General features: G+C 45.2%; 1 protein-coding gene across 1 annotated transcript; it reads left to right on the top strand.

The window, feature by feature from the left end:
• The first annotated feature begins 7,371 nt into the window (after window positions 1-7,371).
• LOC121858607 lies at window positions 7,372-7,779 on the top strand. The gene has a single exon (XM_042355121.1). It carries the CDS (start codon window positions 7,372-7,374, stop codon window positions 7,777-7,779), a length of 408 nt encoding a protein of 135 aa, XP_042211055.1.
• The last annotated feature ends 12,842 nt before the right edge of the window (window positions 7,780-20,621 follow it).

The following is a 20,621-nucleotide window of genomic DNA, read 5'->3' as shown; positions in this document are numbered from 1 at the left end:
TACATGCAACAGTTGTGACCGTAAGGGCCACTGGTCACTCACAGTACGGTGCCCAGCCAAACGCGTCCAGTGCAATGTGTGCGGTCGTCTGGGCCACTATGACAAGTGTTGCCCTTCCAACAAACCCAAGGGACAGCGTCGGCGGAAGCTTCAGCTCCCTTCCACCAGAGAGGGCCGTCCACAGTCGCCGAATCAGAAGCATGACGACCCTGGACAACGCTCGAGCCATATTAGGAATGTGTGCTCCCCCCCGCGTCCCAGGACCAAAGTCCCCCAGTACATCAGTGTCATTGTGACCTACCGCAGTGTGTCATCCCGTCTTCAGATGTTGCCCGACACCGGCGCTGATGCTACAGTCATCGGTCCCCAGCATTTGCAATGCTTGGGGCTCTCTCCAAGTGATCTAGGACCGCCCTCCAAGGATCTCCGCTTTATGGCGGATGGTTCACAGATGACCCCGGCCCTGGGTTCACTCCAAGCACAAGTCACATTTGGCAACAGGTCGTGTCAAGCCTGGATTGATGTGCATAACGGTGTCCCGACTCCTTTGCTGTCCTACAGACATTGTCAAGAGTTGGCCATCATCTCCCAGGACTTCCCCAAACCTATTCTTGAGGTAAAACACGCCAACAGGGTGCAAAAAGGGAGCAGCAACGACCCTGCTGCCGCCCTACCCCTGCCTCTTGCCAGTGACACCTCTCCTTCGGATGCTCGGAAGTACTTCCTGAAGGAATTCAGCGACGTTCTGGTGACCAAGTCCGCTCTGGAATCCAAGCCTCTCAAGAAGATGGCAGGTCCCCCCATGAGGATCCACCTGAGGGACGACGCGAAGCCCTTCGCTATTTACACCCCTCGACTGGTTCCCCTGGCCTTCCGCGAGGCGGTCAAAAACGAGCTGGACTCCATGGTCGCCCAAGAAATTATTGCACCAACCGGCGATGACCCGTCTCCATGGTGTCACCCTATGGTTGTCGTCGCAAAACCTAAAGGTGGTGTTCGGATCACCACTGACCTCTCCAAGCTCAACAGCCAGGTGTCTCGTCCTGCGCACCCTTCTCCCACGCCCTTTGCAGCTATACGCAGTGTGAACCCGAAGGCGCGCTTCTTCACGACGATGGACGCCCTGTGTGGATACTGGCAGATAGAGCTTGCCGAAGAAGACCGACCACTCACAACTTTCATCACCCCGCATGGACGTTACAGTTATTGCCGTGGCCCCATGGGATTCGCCGCTACAGGAGACGCTTTCTGTCTTCGAGGTGATATGGCTCTACAAGGTCTGGCAAACTGCGTGAAAGTGGTCGACGACATACTCGTGTACGACGAGGATTATATGGATCACCTCTGCCGTATCTACGAGGTACTCAACAGGTGCCGGAAGCACTGCATTACCCTAAATGCCGACAAGTTTGTTCTGGCCAGCTCTTCAGTTGACTTTTGTGGGTACACCCTCTCAGGGAATGGTATCGCAGCTGACCCGGAAAAGGTCCGCGCCATCACGGATTTTCCCACCCCTGCTAACCTCACCGACTTGAGGTCCTTCATCGGTCTCGTCAACCAGTTAGCAGAGTTTTCGTCGGACATCTCCGCAGCTGCTCAACCACTTCGCCCCCTGATGAGCCCCAAGAGGACATTCCTGTGGACCCCCGACCACGACAAGGCCTTCCAGCAAGTGAAACAGGCCCTGTCTCGTCCACCTGTCCTCGCCACGTTTGACCCAGCCTTGCCGACAGTTCTGCAGACAGATGCCTCACGCTTGTATGGCGTGGGATACGCCCTACTGCAGGATCATGGTGGAGGGCAGTTCCGGCTCGTCCAGTGTGGCTCGCGTTTCCTCTCTGACACTGAGACGCGCTACGCCACTATTGAGTTGGAGCTGTTGGCTGTGGTTTGGGCGATGTCCAAGTGCAGGTTTTACCTCATAGGCCTGCAACACTTTCACCTAGTGACCGACCATCGCCAGCTTGTCCCGATCCTCAACCACTACACGCTGGACGCCGTTGAGAACCCTCGCCTCCAGCGTCTGAAAGAGAAACTCTCGGCGTACATCTTCTCAGCAGTGTGGCGTGCTGGTAAGGAGCTCTGCATCCCTGATGCCTTATCCCGCTCTCCTGTCAGCCGCCCTACTCCAGAAGACCATGTGCTCGACGCCGACCTCGCTCTTTCCGTCAGGACTGTGGTCACTCTCCATGCCGTCCAATCCCTTCGTTCGGACCTGTCACCAGATGACGACAAGGCAATGGAGGACCTTCGAACAGCGGCCCGAGATGACCCTTCCTACGCCCGACTTGTCGAGTGTGTGAGGAATGGATTTCCTAGCAACCGCTACGATCTTCACAACACCCTGCTCCCGTATTGGAAACTCCGCAATGAACTCTACTGCGACGGAGACCTTGTTCTGTACGGAGCACGTGTAGTTGTCCCTGCTGCATCACGTCCCCACGTCTTGGCTCGCCTTCACGACAGTCACCGTGGAGCTGAAGCCACCAAACGACGTGCACGACAGACTGTGTTCTGGCCCGGCATCAACTCCGACATCTCCAATGTTGTCCGTGCGTGTGAGCCCTGCCAAGTATTACAACCCAGCCAGCAGCAGGAACCCTTCATGAGTGACGACAACCCCACCCGCCCCTTTGAGTCTGTGTCAGCCGACTTTTTCTCTGTGTCAGGAAAGTCCTTCCTTGTTATCGTCGACCGTCTCTCTGGTTGGCCGGTTGTCATCAAGTGCGGTAATGACACGACGTCTGCCGCCACCATCAGCAAGTTCCGCCACTACTTCCGTGACGTGGGCGTTCCTGTGCGCCTGCGAACCGACGGAGGGCCCCAGTTCACAAGCCGGGACTTTGCTGTGTTCCTTGACCGATGGGGAGTCCGGCATGTGTTGTCATCGCCCCATTACCCGCAGTCCAACGGCCACGCTGAGGCTGCTGTCAAATCCCTGAAGCACCTCATCCTTAAGGTGGCCCCTTCTGGGAACATTGACTGCGAGGCCTTCGACCGGGGTCTTCTTGAACTCCGCAACACACCTAACTACACCGGACGCTCCCCTGCCCAGGTTTTGTATGGACGCCCCCTTCGTTCTTGTGTCCCTGCTCACCCTCAATCCTTCTCCAAGGAATGGCAGGCCAAGACAGAGGATTGTGATCGCCGAGCCGCCGAACGTGTTCAGGACGTCGTCGCCCGCTACAACGACCACGCCCGTTCTCTCCCCAGGTTGAGTGTCGGCACCCAAGTCCGTGTTCAGGACCCGACCTCCCTACGTTGGGACAAAGTAGGCGTAGTCATGGGTCTCGGTAGGTCACGGGACTACCAGGTGCGGTTACCCAGTGGTCGTGTGTGGTGGAGGAACCGCCGTTTTCTCCGCCCCGTAACAATGCCTTCTGCTGACCCCGCCACCAGTGTTGAGTCCCATACCCTTCCCAGTGATCTAGTCCCTCGACGCTCAGAACGGATCCAAAAGAAAAGGTCCGCTCAAGACTTTGCTATGAGCGTATAGGGGGGAGGGAGGTGTATGTATATTCTGTATGCTGTATTTATATTATGCTATGTATATTATGTATGTGCTCCATTTATGTATTATTTATTTAGCCTAGCTAGTAGCGTGTGGCAATGTATTTATCAATGTCCCACATGCTTAATTAATGTGCCTGGCGACGTATGGAAGCTGCTAATGTATCACTTGCCATACGTCGTCTATAGAGCAGTTGACAAGCAGACAGGTCGGAGAGCACTACTCCCTTTGTGTACATATCTCTTATCCAGTAAATCGAACCTACAAAACTATACAGGTGTTTGTGTTCGCTCCTGTATATTGAACTTATTACCCAGAACATTGAACACAACTCATCACCTTCACCGCTCTGTATCTTTGCCTGGTATTAACACTGGCCATTATGAAATGTATTTGGAACTTTGTCTGGTATTAACACTGGCCATTATGAAATGTATTTGGAAAGAAGCAAAAGGCACTGTATGATACTGTTCTTTTCTGCACTGCCTGTCCCTTCGGCAGGCAGTAGGCCAGTTAACCTTTTTGAAACATTTCTGGAGCATGTACGGCTCAACAATTGTTGTATTTCATTGGCAGACAACAACACACTTTGGTTACACTCGACATCACCACCATTTTCTGTTTGTGCTTGTTCATCTTCACTGACCATGTCCACAGAGGCATCAGTAGAACTGTTACCAGTATCACTATTTTCCTCTGCGTGGACACTAGTTCCTGGTGGGTCTTGAGTTTCCACATCTGGTACTGACATCTGAATGTCTTCAGTTTGACTGTAATTTTTCCGTAGCTGCTGCACTGTGTTGGTGGTGTTTTTTTCCTTTAGTGTATCACAGAGGCTCCTTAACATTTCAGTTTGACCTGTAAACTGAGCTTTGAGTTCTTTAATTTCATTTTTCAAATCATTGATCTCTTCACGTTGTGCGTGTTCATGGAGTGTGTTGGCAGCTACCTGTTGTGTCGGTACGTCTGTGTTGCCCCATGCTGATCTTTCGATGACTGCTGGTGATGATCCTGGAGCTTTGGTGGGGAGGGCGGGCCAGGGGTTGGCCGTAGGGAGTACCCTAGCAGCATTAGTGTTTCTTGAGACCTGCCTGGGTGGCGGGTCTGGGCGCTGAAGGGGTTTAGGAGCTCTAGAACAGTTAGGGTGCCATACAGGAACTCCAACTGTTTTGCAGTTAATACACTTCTGTTGGATGACACCCCCTTGAGCAACTGTATCTCTGCAAACCTGTGTTGCATGTTGCCTTGAGCAGAGACCACACCACGGCTTAGTCGAGGGGCATAACCGGGCCACATGGCCCCAGTGCTGACAGTTGTAACACCTCCGGTTAGGGGGCTGATAGAGAGTTACCTTCAAAGTCCGATAGGCACCACTGACTCGAATGGTCTTGGGTGGGTCTTCCGAGCCAACCCAGTCTGCAATGACTGCATTCTTGCCCCTGAGTCGCTTCGTCCTTCTGATGTAGGGATGGGCTTCTAGTAGTGTAGGGGTCTGGTACTGGTCGAGCCCTATGATTAAGATGGTTTTCTTGCTCGATGGTTAGGATGATTGTTCCATGGTTATTCCCCTTATGCTATTGGTGAGGAGATCCTGTATGACTGCTGGGTCGTTTCTAATCAGAACATGATCTTGTGTACCGACTCTGAACTGAAACTCAGCCTCAGGGTATTTGTCTTCCGCATCGTTCAGCCAGAGATACTTGTCTTCAGGTGATGTACCTTCAGGGAAGTATAATCTTACTCTCATGGGGGGGTTGTGGTTGTAGTTGATTGTCTCTAAGTCTTTCTGCCTTTTCGGCCTTCCGCTTGTTCCTGGACTGAACTCAGACATGGTGGAGTTACAGGGCTCGACTTATATGCCTACGTCAGAGGGCCGAGGACTGCTTGGCAAACCTAGGAAGTCAGCGGTGGTTGGGAGGCGTAACCCTTTTAGAGGACAAAGGAGACTGGCATCTACAGCGTATTAGCGGTGTGAGGGGAGGCCATATCTCACAGGGGAGGGGGAAGGGAGGGGAGAAGTTGTCCATGTCATCCACCAGGTGGCTTGTATATTGATCAACACTGTTCTGGCCATCCACTTCCCCCTTTCTTTCCCCATCACCTCCACCTCCCCCTCTTTTCTCCCTCCACCTCCCCCTTTTCCCCCTCCACCTCCCCCTTTTTCCCCCTCCACCTCCACCTTTTCCCCCTCCACCTCCCCCTTTTTCCCCCTCCACCTCCCCCTCTTTCCCCCTTCACCTCCACCTTCCCCTTTTCATTTCTTTCTTATCCTCCCCTCCTTTCTCTCAGTTATCTTTCTTCTTTTATCTAAATCTTACCCTTCAGTCTTCTTTTCTTGCTATAGAGTATATCGGTGACCTACAGTGTATCGGTAATGTAGAGTATATCGACAACATAGAGCATATCGGCAACAAACAATATATCGGCAACCTACAGTATATCGGCAACATAGAGTAAATCGGCAACATACAGCATATCGGCAAAATAGAGTACAGGTTGACAACCCTTTATTCAAAATTCCGAAAACCGAAAAGCTCTAAAAACCGAAAGTTTTTTGTGGGACTTTTTTTTTATTTTATTTATTTTTTTTAACAGGGATTATTAGCCCAGCCAGGCACAGATCACTGACCCACATCGGGGCCTGGGGGGCAAAAATATAATAGTTATAATAATTATAATAATAATTATTCATAGTAAATAAAATTTTTAATAATTATACGCCAAAATAAAATAATAATGATTACAATAATAATAATAATAATAATAATAATAATAATAATAATAATAATAATAATAATAATAATAATAATAAAATATAATAATAAAATTAATAATGATAATAATAATAATAATAATAATAATAATAATAATAATAATAATAATAATAATAATAATAATAAAATATATAATAAAATTAATAATGATAAAAATAACAATAATACTGTAATAATAAAATAATAATACAGTAAAGAAATACAAGAATGAATAAAAGATCAAAAGTGAGAAACACGACCTAGACCTATGAATTATTATTATTATTATTATAATTTTTATTATATTTTAGACCCCCAGGCCCCAATGTGGGTCAGTGATCTATGCCCGGGTGGGCTAATACACACACACAAAAAAAACCCTAACCATTCTGAAAACCGAAAAATTCCGAAAACCGAAATGCCTCTGGCCCCAAGGATTTCGGATAAGGGATTGTCAACCTGTATATCGAAAACGTACAGTATATTGGCAACATACAGTACAGGAGCAACATACACAATACACCAGCAACATACACAACATACAATCAACATACAGGATATCGCCAGTATGTCGGTAGGGACGGACGCGACAGGTAAAACGCCTCCTCAAGCATTAGAGTAGGTTAATTAACGATATATTCCCATCCAATAACTCACTATAGCTATCGTCTCGTACGCCTTTATTCTACCTGTAATCTCCATCATTTAAGAATACTCCACTACTTCTGTTACAAAAGATGGATCTGCAATTACAATGTTGCAATTAGGTGGCTCTTTCGTCTGTTCATAGTTGCGAGGAGTTGATGCGGAGTTGGTTGATGGGGGTTGATGGGGTAGAATGTCTTACTTCAGGTTTGAGGTTCGTCAATAATATCGATTTGGTGAAAGTCGTTCATTCGTGTAGGACTTTTCAGGGGGTGAGATTTTATTTGTCTATCTATCTATCTATCTATCTATCTATCTATCTATCTATCTATCTATCTATCTATCTATCTATCTATCTATCTATCTATCTATCTATATCTTCCTTCTCAAGTTAGTTTATTTGTAATTATTAGAATATCTCTCTCTCTCTCTCTAGGTTATCAAGGGAGGACTCAACCATCCATGTTTACCTATCTGTCTGTCAGTCTGCCGTCAACCACCCAGAACGTCAGCCAGTCAGAGCGTCAGCCATTCAGATCATCAGCCAGTCAGAGCGTCAGTCACTCAGGTCGTCAGCCACTCAAACCGTCAGACACCGAGACCGTCAGACACCCAGATCGTCAGTCACTCAGATCGCCAGTCATTCAGTACACCAATCACTCAGATCGTCAACCACTTAGACCGTCGGCCAATCAGAGCACCAATCACTCAAATCATCAACCACTTAGACCGTCAGTCAATCAGATCATCAACCCCTCATACCATCAACCACTTAGACCTTCAGCCAATCAGAGCACCAATCACTCAGATCTTCAACCACTTCGACCGTCAGCCAATCAGAACATCAACCACCCAGATAATCAGCTGTAATGACTGAATATCAGACCAGAGCTTACAGCCCAGAATTACATCATACATCACACATCAGTCTGTACTCACCCCTGGAGATGTGAATTACACGAAAGCGCTTGGGAACTTCGTGTTTTCTTCTTTCCTTGTGGTTAGCTCCCGAGGGGTAATTATCAGATATGGCCAGTGCTATGTGTGGTCTTGGGTATGTGAGTTTGTTGACCAAACTGGAGTGGTCCATGGAACAATTGGCGAGGGCCAAGGAAGAAATTGAGAGGACCACGTTGGAGAACCTGAAATTAAAGGAAGAGCTGGCTAAATTAAAAGGAGAGCCAGTGTCTGACGAAAACTCAAGCCAGTGGAAGGTGGTGAGTAGTGGGAAGACGAAGCTGGTGGTGAAGAAGTACACCAAGGATACGACAACAACGACAACAACAGCTAAGTGTACCAACCCGTTCAGTCCCTTGATAGACGAATTGGACGTTAGTACAGCCAGGGACAGGGATGACAAGGAAGGTATAAAAACTTTAATTGTTGGTGACTCACAGGTAAGGTACATGGACAGGCCCTTTTGTGGTAAAAACAAAAATAGGATGAGGGTATGTTTGCCAGGAGCTGGGGTGGGGGATATAATTGACAGGATGGACAATATCTTGTCTGGTAATGGGAACAAACCCATTATCTGCCTCAGTGCAGGAGGCAATGATATTGGCCGGTGTAGGAGCGAGGAGCTTCTTGATAAGTTCAAGGCAGCTATAGATCGTATTAGGACTAAGGGAGGGATCCCTATCATATGCTGTGTCCTGCCTAGAAGGAAAGTTGGCAGTGAATGGTTGTCAAGGGCAGTTGGTGTCAACGACCGTCTTGGCAGATATTGCAAGTCAATATCAGTCCCATTCATTGACAACTGGGACAGCTTCTATGGCAGAAGGGACCTTTATGCTAGGGATGGGGTGCACCTGTCTAGGGATGGAGTAGCAACCCTGGCTGGAGCTCTAGAGGGGGCAGTTCAAAAGATATCGAAGTCTTTAAACTGCTAGGGGAACATATGAGCACGGGGGTGGAGGAGACTGCAGTGGGAGAGGGTAAACAAAGTGAAAGATTACAGGGAAATAGTGTTAGGAATGATGACAAAACTAAATTAGACAGGGAGTTTAAAACTAAACGCGGTAAAGGGAGGACTCAGAACACGACTAACTTAAATGTATACTACGCGAACAGTAGAAGTATGAGAAACAAAATGGATGATATTAGGGCCTTGGTATGTACCGAAAAAATCGATATAATAGCATTCACTGAAACATGGATCAACCTAGACACACGTGAGTTACCAGTCGAATACCAAATTGCGGGTTACAAACTGTTCCATACCGATAGGCAGACCAGAAAAGGAGGCGGAGTAGCAATCTATGTTAGGGATAATCTGAAGTGTGAAGGAAATAAAAACTGAGCGGAATACAGAAACAATTTGGATAGAATTAATCGACGGTAGGGAAAAATTAATCACAGGAGTAATATATAGACCTCCCAATCTTGATAGAGTCAATGAGCGACTTATCTGGGATGAAATGCGCAAGGCTTCCATACACAACAAAGTCTGTATAGTAGGCGACTTTAACCTTGGCCAAATAGATTGGACTGACCTTACAGGTAACTCAGAATCAGAGAATTTTCTCGAGACGATCCAGGACTGTTTTCTAAGTCAACATATAACCGAACCCACACGGGGTAATAATATACTCGATTTAGTTCTGTCAAACAGAGAAAATCTCATTAGCAGTGTCGAGGTAGGGAACGAACTTGCAAACAGCGACCACAAAGAAATTAGATTCCAGTTAGATTTTCAGGGCAGACGTAAGGAAAATTCCACTAAAGTACCAGATTTCAGAAGGGCGAACTTTGACAGTTTAAAGAGGCAGCTGACAGAGGGGGTGTCGCTCTTGGCCGTGAACCTGACAGATGACACCGACCTGATAACGAGATCTGAGATTGCCGAGTTCCACATCAATTTAAATAGTGAGTTACTTAATGCACAAAGGCAGAATATACCATACAAAAAACTCAGATCAGACAACAATGACCCTAAATGGATAAATAATTATTTAAAGAACATCATCGGCCAAAGGAAGGCTATAGGTAGAAGGATAAATCGTGGCGAAATTCACCTCCGGGACTATTATAGGGTATTGGCGAGTAGGGTTAAAACCGAGATAAGGAAAGCAAAGAGGAATAATGAGGTAAGGATAGCAAGGGAGGCGAAGACAAACCCCAAAGGATTCTACCAAATGTATCAAACTAAAACACGAGAAAAGATTGGACCAATACGGTCAGACGCCGGCGAGCTCACTGATAACGAAAGAGAAATGAGCAATAATTTGAATAAATATTTTTCAACAGTTTTCACCACCGAAAATTTAAACATGATACCCGAGGCACCGACTCTATTCAGAGATAGTGAAGAAAACAAATTAAGCGAGATAGTAGTGACTAGTAACGATGTTAGTAAGCAAATTGACAAACTAAAGCCTAATAAGTCACCTGGTCCTGATGAGATTTTTGCCAGAGTATTAAAGGAATGTAAGGAAGAGCTTAGTATTCCCTTAGCAAAGTTGTTTAACATGTCCTTAAAAACAGGTGTAGTACCAGAATCCTGGAGGATAGCGAATGTAATACCGATTTCCAAGAAGGGGGATAGATCACTATCCTCTAACTACCGCCCAATCAGTCTAACGTCAATAGTAGGCAAATTACTGGAAGCAATCATTTCAAACTCTATTTGAAATCACCTGGAGAAGCACCCATTGATCAATGATTCCCAGCATGGCTTCACAAGCGGACGTTCTTGTCTAACTAATCTATTAACATTCTTTTCATCAGTTTTCGAATAGGTGGACGAGGGGCACAATTATGATGTGGTATATCTCTACTTTAGCAAAGCCTTCGACAGAGTCCCCCACGAAAGACTAATTAGAAAGGTAGAAGCTCATGGCATCAAAGGTAACATCCTTAAATGGATTAGGGCGTGGTTACAGGACAGGAAACAGCGAGTGAGCATTAACGGCACTACGTCCCATTGGAGCAACGTCACAAGTGGAGTACCCCAAGGCTCAGTACTTGGACCATTATTATTTATTATATACATAAACGACATAGATATCGGCATAGACAGCAACATAAGTAAATTTGCTGATGACACTAAAATAGGACGTGTTATTAAATCTGACGAGGACTCAGCAAAACTACAGGAAGATCTAAACAAATTTTTCGAATGGTCTGAAAAATGGCAGATGAAATTCAACGTGGACAAATGTAAAGTACTCAGTATAGGAGATGGAAACAGGGAAACCAGATACCAGATGAACAACGATGCCATAGAGAAATCCGACTGCGAGAGAGATTTAGGAGTAATGATAAGTAGGAACCTTAAGCCAAGTAAACAATGTGTTTTTGCTCGTAACAAGGCTAATAAAGTACTTGGGTTCATACAAAGGAGTGTTAGTTACAAGACTAGCGAGGTCATCCTAAAACTGTATCTTGCTCTTGTGAGACCACACCTGGATTATGCAGTTCAGTTCTGGTCACCGTATTACAGAATGGATATAGAATCCTTGGAAAGAATTCAGAGGAGAATGACAAGACTAATCCCGGGCATTAGGAACCTTGAGTATGGAGACAGGTTAAAGCATCTTAATTTGCACTCCCTCGAGAGACGTAGAGCGAGGGGCGACCTGATAGAGGTGTACAAGTGGAAGGCAGGGCTAAACAAAGGGGACATTACAAAGGTACTCAGACTATCCAACCAGGAGCGAACTTGTAACAATGGTTTTAAATTAGACAAATTTAGATTTAGGCGGGAAATAGGTAAACACTGGTTTGGAAATAGAGTGGTGGATGAATGGAACAAGTTACCAAATATCATCATTAACTCGAATACGCTGAATAGCTTCAAACATAGGTTGGATGCTTATATGAGCAATAGGGGTTGGGTGTAAACGGGACTGCCCAGTATGGGCCAATAGGCCCGCTGCAGTTTCCTCCATTCTTATGTTCTTACGTTCTTATAACAGCAAGTACAGTACAGACTGCGTGGTACCCTAACACCACAGGTTGACACACCGTAGGTCAAGACCTGACCCCGGCCCAAGTACTTGCGTAACCATACGATATAACCATGTTAAGGAAACCACACCTGGCCAAGACCCACCCGGGCGGTAATAATTACAAAGCACTATTGTCCTGCGACGTGACCTCACCTGGGCAAACACCTGTCCAGACCTGACCCAAGGGAGATCAAGGACCTGCTAACTAGCCAGCACCCCTGTTACCCAACCCAACAACCCGGTCAAGACACACCCACTTAAGTAGGAGAGGTCACCCCTCGGCTCGTCCAATATATAGGGGCTGGAGCTCCTCTCCCCGGGCAGAAGAGTCTAATAACCAAGGAGGGCCAGCAACCACGTCCTCTGTCCCGCTCATCAAAGAAGTCCGTCGCTAAAGGCAACGAAGTCTCAGCCGGGTCCATCGACAGAGTGCTGTCAACTCAACGTGTAACAGTAAGTGCTGGCTGTGTAGACGGTAGAAGTGCGGTGATCCCGAACCTCCCCAACGATCGACTTAGTGAAGTGCCCATTCTAATTGTGAGGTTAGGTCATACGGGATTACCATAGTCTATCATAAATTGTGTACGAACCCCCCCATTAATTCCCCCTATTGAACTAGTAAAATAAAGCTGTAACACGCATTGGTGTTTTATATACTACACTTGTACTGTGCCTGTGTTTATATACAGTGTTAACATCACACCCTCGAGACAGGCTACCATTTCCTCTCACTATAATACTCTACTACTATAAACTCCTAGCTTACTTCTTCATGTGAGATTTTGTCTCATTATACAGCCAATCAGAAAGCTAACCACTCAAGACATCAGCATACATCATTATTAATATCAATGTAATCCCAGCCTTCACTGCTTTACGCTCAGGGTTACCATTAGTTCATCTATCTGTGACTGGACGCCTGACTATACAGTTGGAGTGGCGAAGAAGGTCGAGTGCAGTGCCAGCGAGATTTACGGACTGCAGGTAGGTAGGTAGGTAGGTAGGCATAGGGAGATGATTGTTTAGGTATAGAAGGAGGTAGGAAGGAAGGATGAGATGATGTTGGTGGGTGTGTAGGGAGAAAAGGAGGGAGGGAAGGAATGAGAGAGAGAGGACAATAAAATATGCTCCTGCTTCAGTCTACGTATTTAAAATTTCGATCAAAGTTATCAAAAAATTTCAAAATATATAATGACCAACTCTTTGAATTTCTCTTTAATTTAACTTTATAATATGATAATTTAACCCAACTTCAATATTATCAAAGGTATAGTTTCTAGTAGTGACAGAATCCTTTACTCGTAGCATCTTATTGTTTGTTGTTGATCAGAAAGTGTGATGCTGTACGCAATTTCCTCCTTCCTCTCTCCCTATCATACTACTCAACTGTCTCTCCCTCCCTCACACACACACACACACACACACACACATACACCTCCCTTCTGATAGCATTTGTGGTGACCTTATCAACCACTAATAGCAAAGGGGTTAAACGTTTAGTCATATTCTATCTCGAATTCAAAACAATCAAACCAACACACAGAAACCAGCATGAAGCAACACTCCTTCACCAGCCTTACATAAAAGTTCCGCGTCATTCACACTAAGGAGGTCCGTCTGTGTTCTACTCCACGTGCATATAGAACACAGACCGTTACACTTTGCACTCACTGTTGATATGCCAGTAAGTGATTCCCTTAGAGGCGGTAAAGTTACACCACCATGCAGGGACTTGATTTATTGCTCAATCTTTCGAAAGTTCACACCAAGATACTGTGATTCTTAAAACCATCACCGGGCCGTTTACCACCCAGTACAGCCTCCCTCATATCCCCTACACCCCGGAGACAAATGTTCACTGGATGTTTATAAGAATTTTAGATCAGTTCTGTGATAACACCCGAGGCCACAGTGTAAACAATGGTGTTGTGTTCAGTGGTCTGGTGTTACTGGTTACAGTATCATTACATCTAGTATAACGAGAGGAAAATCTTTGCATCACTGTTATGGCACTATTATGGCACTATCATGGCACTGTTATGGCACTATCAAGGCACTGTTATGACACTATCAAGGCACTGTTATGGTACTATCAAGGCACTGTTATGACACTATCAAGGCACTATCAAGGCACTGTTATGGCACAAGTATGGCACTATTATGGCACTGTTATGGCTTTATACTATCAAGGCACTATTATGGTGCTATCATGACTACTATGACACTATAATACTCCCAATCCAGAAGTCCAATTGAGAGACAGGCCAGCACAGCAGAGGGGTCTTGGTGCCAGGAAATAAAGTAAGTCTTCTGTTGTATGTAATCAACTACTGGTTTAGCTTCGTGAAGCGAAAGTGTGGAGCAGCTTAGTGGGTGTTTGTGATGAGGTACGTAAAACTTCCTTCAACTGTACGTGTGTAGTGACCAGAAGCAAGTACAAGGCTAAACACATACATACGCACACTCATACACATAAACACAAACATATATGCAGACATTCTCCCTTCCGTCATCCATTCATTCTTACGTAACCAAACTGTGATCAAATCCATAAAAGAGTTTCATTGATAAAAAAATTCCGCATAATGGTTTATTTCAGTTGGGTAAGGTGCCGTTTGTATACAGTCAGGGATTATGATGATAAAATGTTATTAGATTATTTAATAAATGAAAAAGGAAATAATTGAGATAATGAAAACAAAATGTAAATTGAGATAGAGAAAATATTAACCACTAAATAAATGATAAGAATTACAAAGTATGTGATAAATTAGCACGTATTTCAACATATAAAAACACCATTACTACCACAACAACGACAAATATAAAAAACACTACCACCACTACCATCACTACCATACACACACATACCACTATTATCTTCACTACCACGACGAATCCAGGTAAAAAAGTAACAGAAAAAAAGTCACAGAAAAAAAGTCACAGGAAAAAAGTCACAGGAAAAAAAGAAAAGTTAACTATCGAATTCTCACATTTTTTAAGGTTAATATGTCAATCAGTTTCAGTAACCTAACCTAACCTAACCTTTATTACCGGCCACCATAAATTAATTGTGACTTTTTTTCCTGTTACTTTTTTTCCTAGCCAAAATTGTGACTTTTTTTCTGTGACTTTTTTTCCTGTGACTTTATTACCGGCCACCACCACGACACATTATCACCACTACCACCGGGAGGGAGGGGGGAGGGTAGTGGTAGGGGGGGCACACTCGGTAAAAATAGTAATTATTGCTACTGGTGAGTCAGCTCTTATGGGTCAGCCAGGTTAAGTGGTCAGTCCCCTACCTCACCACCTATCCTCCCCGTCCCACTGCACCACCCCCTCCTTCCCTCTACCCTCCCCTACACAGTAAAGGTGGTAGCGATGGTGGTGGTGGTGGTAACAGAAGTGCAGGTAATTGTGGTAGTTGGTAATAGTGGTAGTACAAGTTTAGAGGTTCATAGTATTCATTATGGTGGATCAATTAGAAATTATCTCTACCTTGACCTCAGCCTACACCTCTTACCTGTGTCTACCTCACCAGTCTTACCTACCTGTATTAAATGTCCCCCTCACCTATCTACTACCCTGATCTACCTACCATGACCTATTTTACGTACAGGTATCTTTTCCTCGTCTACTCCGCTATGTATTTCATCTCTCCTTACCTACTTACCAACATACCTACCTATTATATATCTTATCTATAGCATTAGTACCATCACTACCAAGGCCGCTACCACTACCACCACTACTACCACAATCAATCATTACTTACCACCCTTATAACTATCACAACCAATATTACTCATCGACACCAGTACTCACTATTACTAACTACCACTACCAACACCACCATCCCTCACCACCACTACCACCACCATTTACCACCACCATTCACCAACCACCACCATCCCTCACCACCACTACCACCACCATTCACCACCACTACTACCATTTACACAGGAGTTTATTACAGCAAAATCTGACAACATAACCCGATAGTTAAAAAAAAACACCATAACATAACCCGGAAAACTTATTCAAATATACCAATCTTAATAAATCCGAAATCAAAATATATCCTGGTCTCTACGGTAGCCAAAGACAAATTAATAATACAAAAGAATATATATTAGGAACCGTTACATTAACCTTAGTGTGTGTGTGTGTGTGTGTGTGTGTGTGTGTGTGTGTGTGTGTGTGTGTAAGTGTCTAGTCAAGTGTACAATAGCAGTTAAAAATATTACATTATTTACACTAAAATTATTATATGCTTGTTGTTGTTGTTGTTATTATTGTTTTTGTTGTTATTGTTGTTGTTAGTATCACTTTAACTCTGTGTCTTTAACCCCATGAGTAAGATGATTTAACCCCTTGAGTACGATGATTTAACCCCATGAGTACGATGATTTAACCCCTTGAGTACGATGATTTAACCCCATGAGTACGAAGATTTAACCCCATGCGTAAGATGATTTAACCCCATGAGTAAGATGATTTAACCCCATGAGTACGATAATTTAACCCCATGAGTAAGATGATTTAACCCCATGAGTAAGATCATTTAACCCCATGAGTACGATGATTTAACCCCATGAGTAAGATGATTTAACCCCATGAGTAAGATGATTTAACCCCATGAGTAAGATGATTTAACCCCATGAGTACGATGATTTAACCCCATGAGTAAGATCATTTAACCCCATGAGTACGATGATTTAACCCCATGAGTAAGATGATTTAACCCCATGAGTACGATGATTTAACCCCATGAGTAAGATGATTTAACCCCAGTGATGTAAGATGATTTAACCCCATGAGTAGATGATTTAACCCCTTGAGTAGATGATTTAACCCCATGAGTACGATGATTTAACCCCATGAGTACGATGATTTAACCCCATGAGTAAGATCATTTAACCCCATGAGTACGATGATTTAACCCCCCATGAGTACGATGATTTAACCCCCCGATGTAAGATGATTTAACCCCATGAGTAAGATGATTTAACCCCCCATGATGTATGAGATGATTTAACCCCATGAGTACGATGATTTAACCCCATGATTACGATGATTTAACCCCATGAGTGCGATGATTTAACCCCATGAGTACGATGATTTAACCCCATGAGTACGATGATTTAACCCCATGAGTACGATGATTTAACCCATGAGTACGATGATTTAACCCCATGAGTAAGATGATTTAACCCCGAGTAAGATGATTTAACCCCATGAGTACGATGATTTAACCCCATGAGTACGATGATTTAACCCCATGAGTACGATGATTTAACCCCATGAGTAAGATGATTTAACCCCATGAGTACGATGATTTAACCCCATGAGTATGATGATTTAACCCCATGAGTACGATGATTTAACCCCATGAGTAAGATGATTTAACCCCATGAGTACGATGATTTAACCCCATGAGTGATGATTTAACCCCATGAGTACGATGATTTAACCCCATGAGTGCGATGATTTAACCCCATGAGTACGATGATTTAACCCCATGAGTACGATGATTTAACCCCATGAGTACGATGATTTAACCCCATTTAACCCCATGAGTATGATGATTTAACCCCATGAGTATGATGATTTAACCCCATGAGTATGATGATTTAACCCCATGAGTATGTTGATTTAACCCCTTGAGTACGATGATTTAACCCCATGAGTACGATGATTTAACCCCATGAGTACGATGATTTAACCCCTTAATTACAACGAGTTAATTCATCGTACTCATAGGATCAAATCATCGTACTCAAGGGGTTAATTCATCGTAAAATGTGAATAACAAAGTGTGTGGCCAGACATACTGCCTCACACCCCTGTACTCACGCAGTTGGGAATAAGTTACTCTTTATGTATAGAACTAAACAAAGAATTTATTTGAAATACTCTGTAACATTCAATGCCAGAATATCCTTTATGAACTCTACTTTGTAATCCTTTTGCTTTACGGATCACAGGATGAGTATAGGGTGCACAATAAACTAGCAAAAAATTAATAACACACACACACACACACGCACACACGCACACAAGCACACACACACACACACACACACACACACACACACACACACACACACACAGAGACAAGGACCTCCGCCGTGTTTACATATATAGTGAAAACTGTGTCGGCGACCCCAAGCACCAGGGACAAAGACCCACGGTCTTTACAACTGACAAATATTAACAGATGTCTACCAGTGTCAGTGGCCCTCAAAGTGCCGACAGTGACAAACACTTCCGTCCGCCCACAACAGATATCAACAGATGGCCACCAATCACTTACTCCCGACGCACTCTGTACCATCTAAAGCGTGGGAACGGTTATCCTGATGGCAGTGTTATCGCGCGACTCAAGTCACTGAACATATTCCACGCGCGTAGCCGTAGACAAGGCCGTCATACACATAAGCCCATTAGAACCGTAACCTCCACTAGGAAACCGGAGAAACCCACCCCTGACAGACCGTACCACTACACCGAAGTTCCACGGATATGGTATGATCTCCCGTCTCTACTGCTATCGAACGTCACTTCCCTAGCTAACAAGTTCGACGAGCTGGCAACTACAGTCAGGTCAGCCGCCGCGAGCGTCGTTGCCATATGTGAGGCTTGGCAAATTGTGCCTGAAACGTGTCATATTGAGGGATATCAACTCTTTAATCACCTTCGTTCACATAGACGCAGAGGGGGCGTTGCCCTCTTCTGTCAAGATGTCCTACGTCCGTCACGCCTGGATGTTCAAGTCCCAGCAGATGTGGAAGCATTATGGGTACGTGTTGTGCCACGGGCCCACCTGCGCCACACTGCTTCCATCATAATCTGTGTGGCATACCATCCGCCTCGCTCACCCACCAGAGACACTCTTATCAATCATCTCATTACCACCTCAGACCACCTCAGAGTTAGGTACCCATGTGCCAAGTTAGTATTATGTGGGGATTATAATGAAATTGACACCACTGATATCCAGGACCAGCTATCACTATCACAAGTTGTGACCTTCCCCACACACGGTCAAAATACCCTTGACCTTATCTTAACTGACTTAGCGGACCAGTACCAACCACCTCAACCAATGCCTCCTATCGGGTGTAGCACACACTTATCAGTGCTCTGGTCCCCAGCTGCCACTCCCACTCAAGTACAGAGACCCTACATCAAGACCTACAGGCCGATTACTGACTCTGCAGTGCGCCTCTTCGGGCAGTGGATAGTTCACCATCCCTGGACTGAAGTACTTAGCGTGGATGACGTGGAAACCAAATGGATAAATTATACCAACACCACCAAGGAAGCTCACCACCACTTCTTCCCCGAGAAGTCCGTCAGATCTCACCCAGCTGACTTGCCATGGATCACACCTCGGATCAAAAGACTTATGCAACAGAGAGACAGAGCCTTTCATCTCAATGACCACATCCGCCACAGGTCCCTTCGCAACCGGGAAATCCGCGAAATACGCACTGCAAAGACGTCCCACTACCCAACCAAATTACAACACCTGAAGCAGACCAACATCAGTCAATGGTATGGTAAGCTTAGAGATCTCTGTGGACTAAACAATAAGACACACCCCCTCCCCTTCCTTAGCCATCTCACTAATGTTGACGCAGCTGAGCAAACAAATAACCAATTTGCTACTATATGCCAGACGCTCCCCCGGCTTGACACAACCACTCTCCCTGCTTACCTACCAGCTCCCCTTCCCACTGACTTAGTAGAAGAATTTGAAGTAGCAATACGCCTGGACAAACTAAAATTAAAACGCTCTACCACCCCCATTGACTTACCAATGAAACTCTTCAAGGAGTTCTCCCCGGAGCTTGCTAAACCCCTATGCTCCATCATCAATGCTTCTCTCAGTCAAGCCAGATTCCCAGCTGACTGGAAGACCTCTTATGTATCACCAGTGCCCAAGTCAACCAGCCCACAATCCTTAAATCAGCTACGACCTATTGCAATCACCCCAATACCCAGCCTAATCTGTGAAAGTTTTGTGTTTGACTGGGCTTATGCTGATATTACAGGAGTCGTAGACCCTCAGCAATTTGGCAACATAAAAACTTCCTCCACCACTCACTGTCTTGTCAGCTTTCTCGATTACATATACCGCCATCTCGAGAAACGAAAAACGTCTGTAGCTGTCGCCTTCATTGATTTCACTAAAGCATTCGACCTAGTCGACCACAATATAATCATCAACAAAGCTATTGACCTCGGGCTTCGGAGAAGTCTTATACCATGGCTTACAGACTTCCTCAGCGACCGACGCCAAGCTGTACGCTTCCGAGGGGCTGTCTCTACCTTTCAGTCACTCACCTGTGGCGTCCCCCAAGGCACCAAGATGGGACCACTCTGCTTCCTTATGCTCATCAATGATGCCCTAAGAGAAACCCCTGCTCGCTGGAAATATGTCGACGACGCCACCATTGGGATCAGCGTCAACAATTCTGCTCCCAACTATACCGCCCTTTAGGATTTATTGAACAGTCTCCAAAACTGGGCCACCAACAACCATGTCACCATCAACCATACCAAGACCACGGTTATGCATATCAACCTCTCCTCCGACATTGTCCCACCTCTAGGTTACTCTAGGTCCGAACACACTCCAGGTTGTAGATTCCACGAAACTCCTCGGCGTCACCATAGACAACAAACTAAATTGGAAACCACACGTCAGTAAAGCTGTCAAATCCTCCAGTTTCCGTCTCCACCTCCACCTCC

This window comes from Homarus americanus, unplaced genomic scaffold (assembly GCF_018991925.1).
Source record: "Homarus americanus isolate GMGI-L3 unplaced genomic scaffold, GMGI_Hamer_2.0 scaffold46200, whole genome shotgun sequence".
In the NCBI taxonomy this organism is placed as follows: domain Eukaryota; kingdom Metazoa; phylum Arthropoda; class Malacostraca; order Decapoda; family Nephropidae; genus Homarus; species Homarus americanus.
Note: the sequence above shows the minus strand (reverse complement) of the source record. Positions and strands in the feature narration are given on the sequence as shown.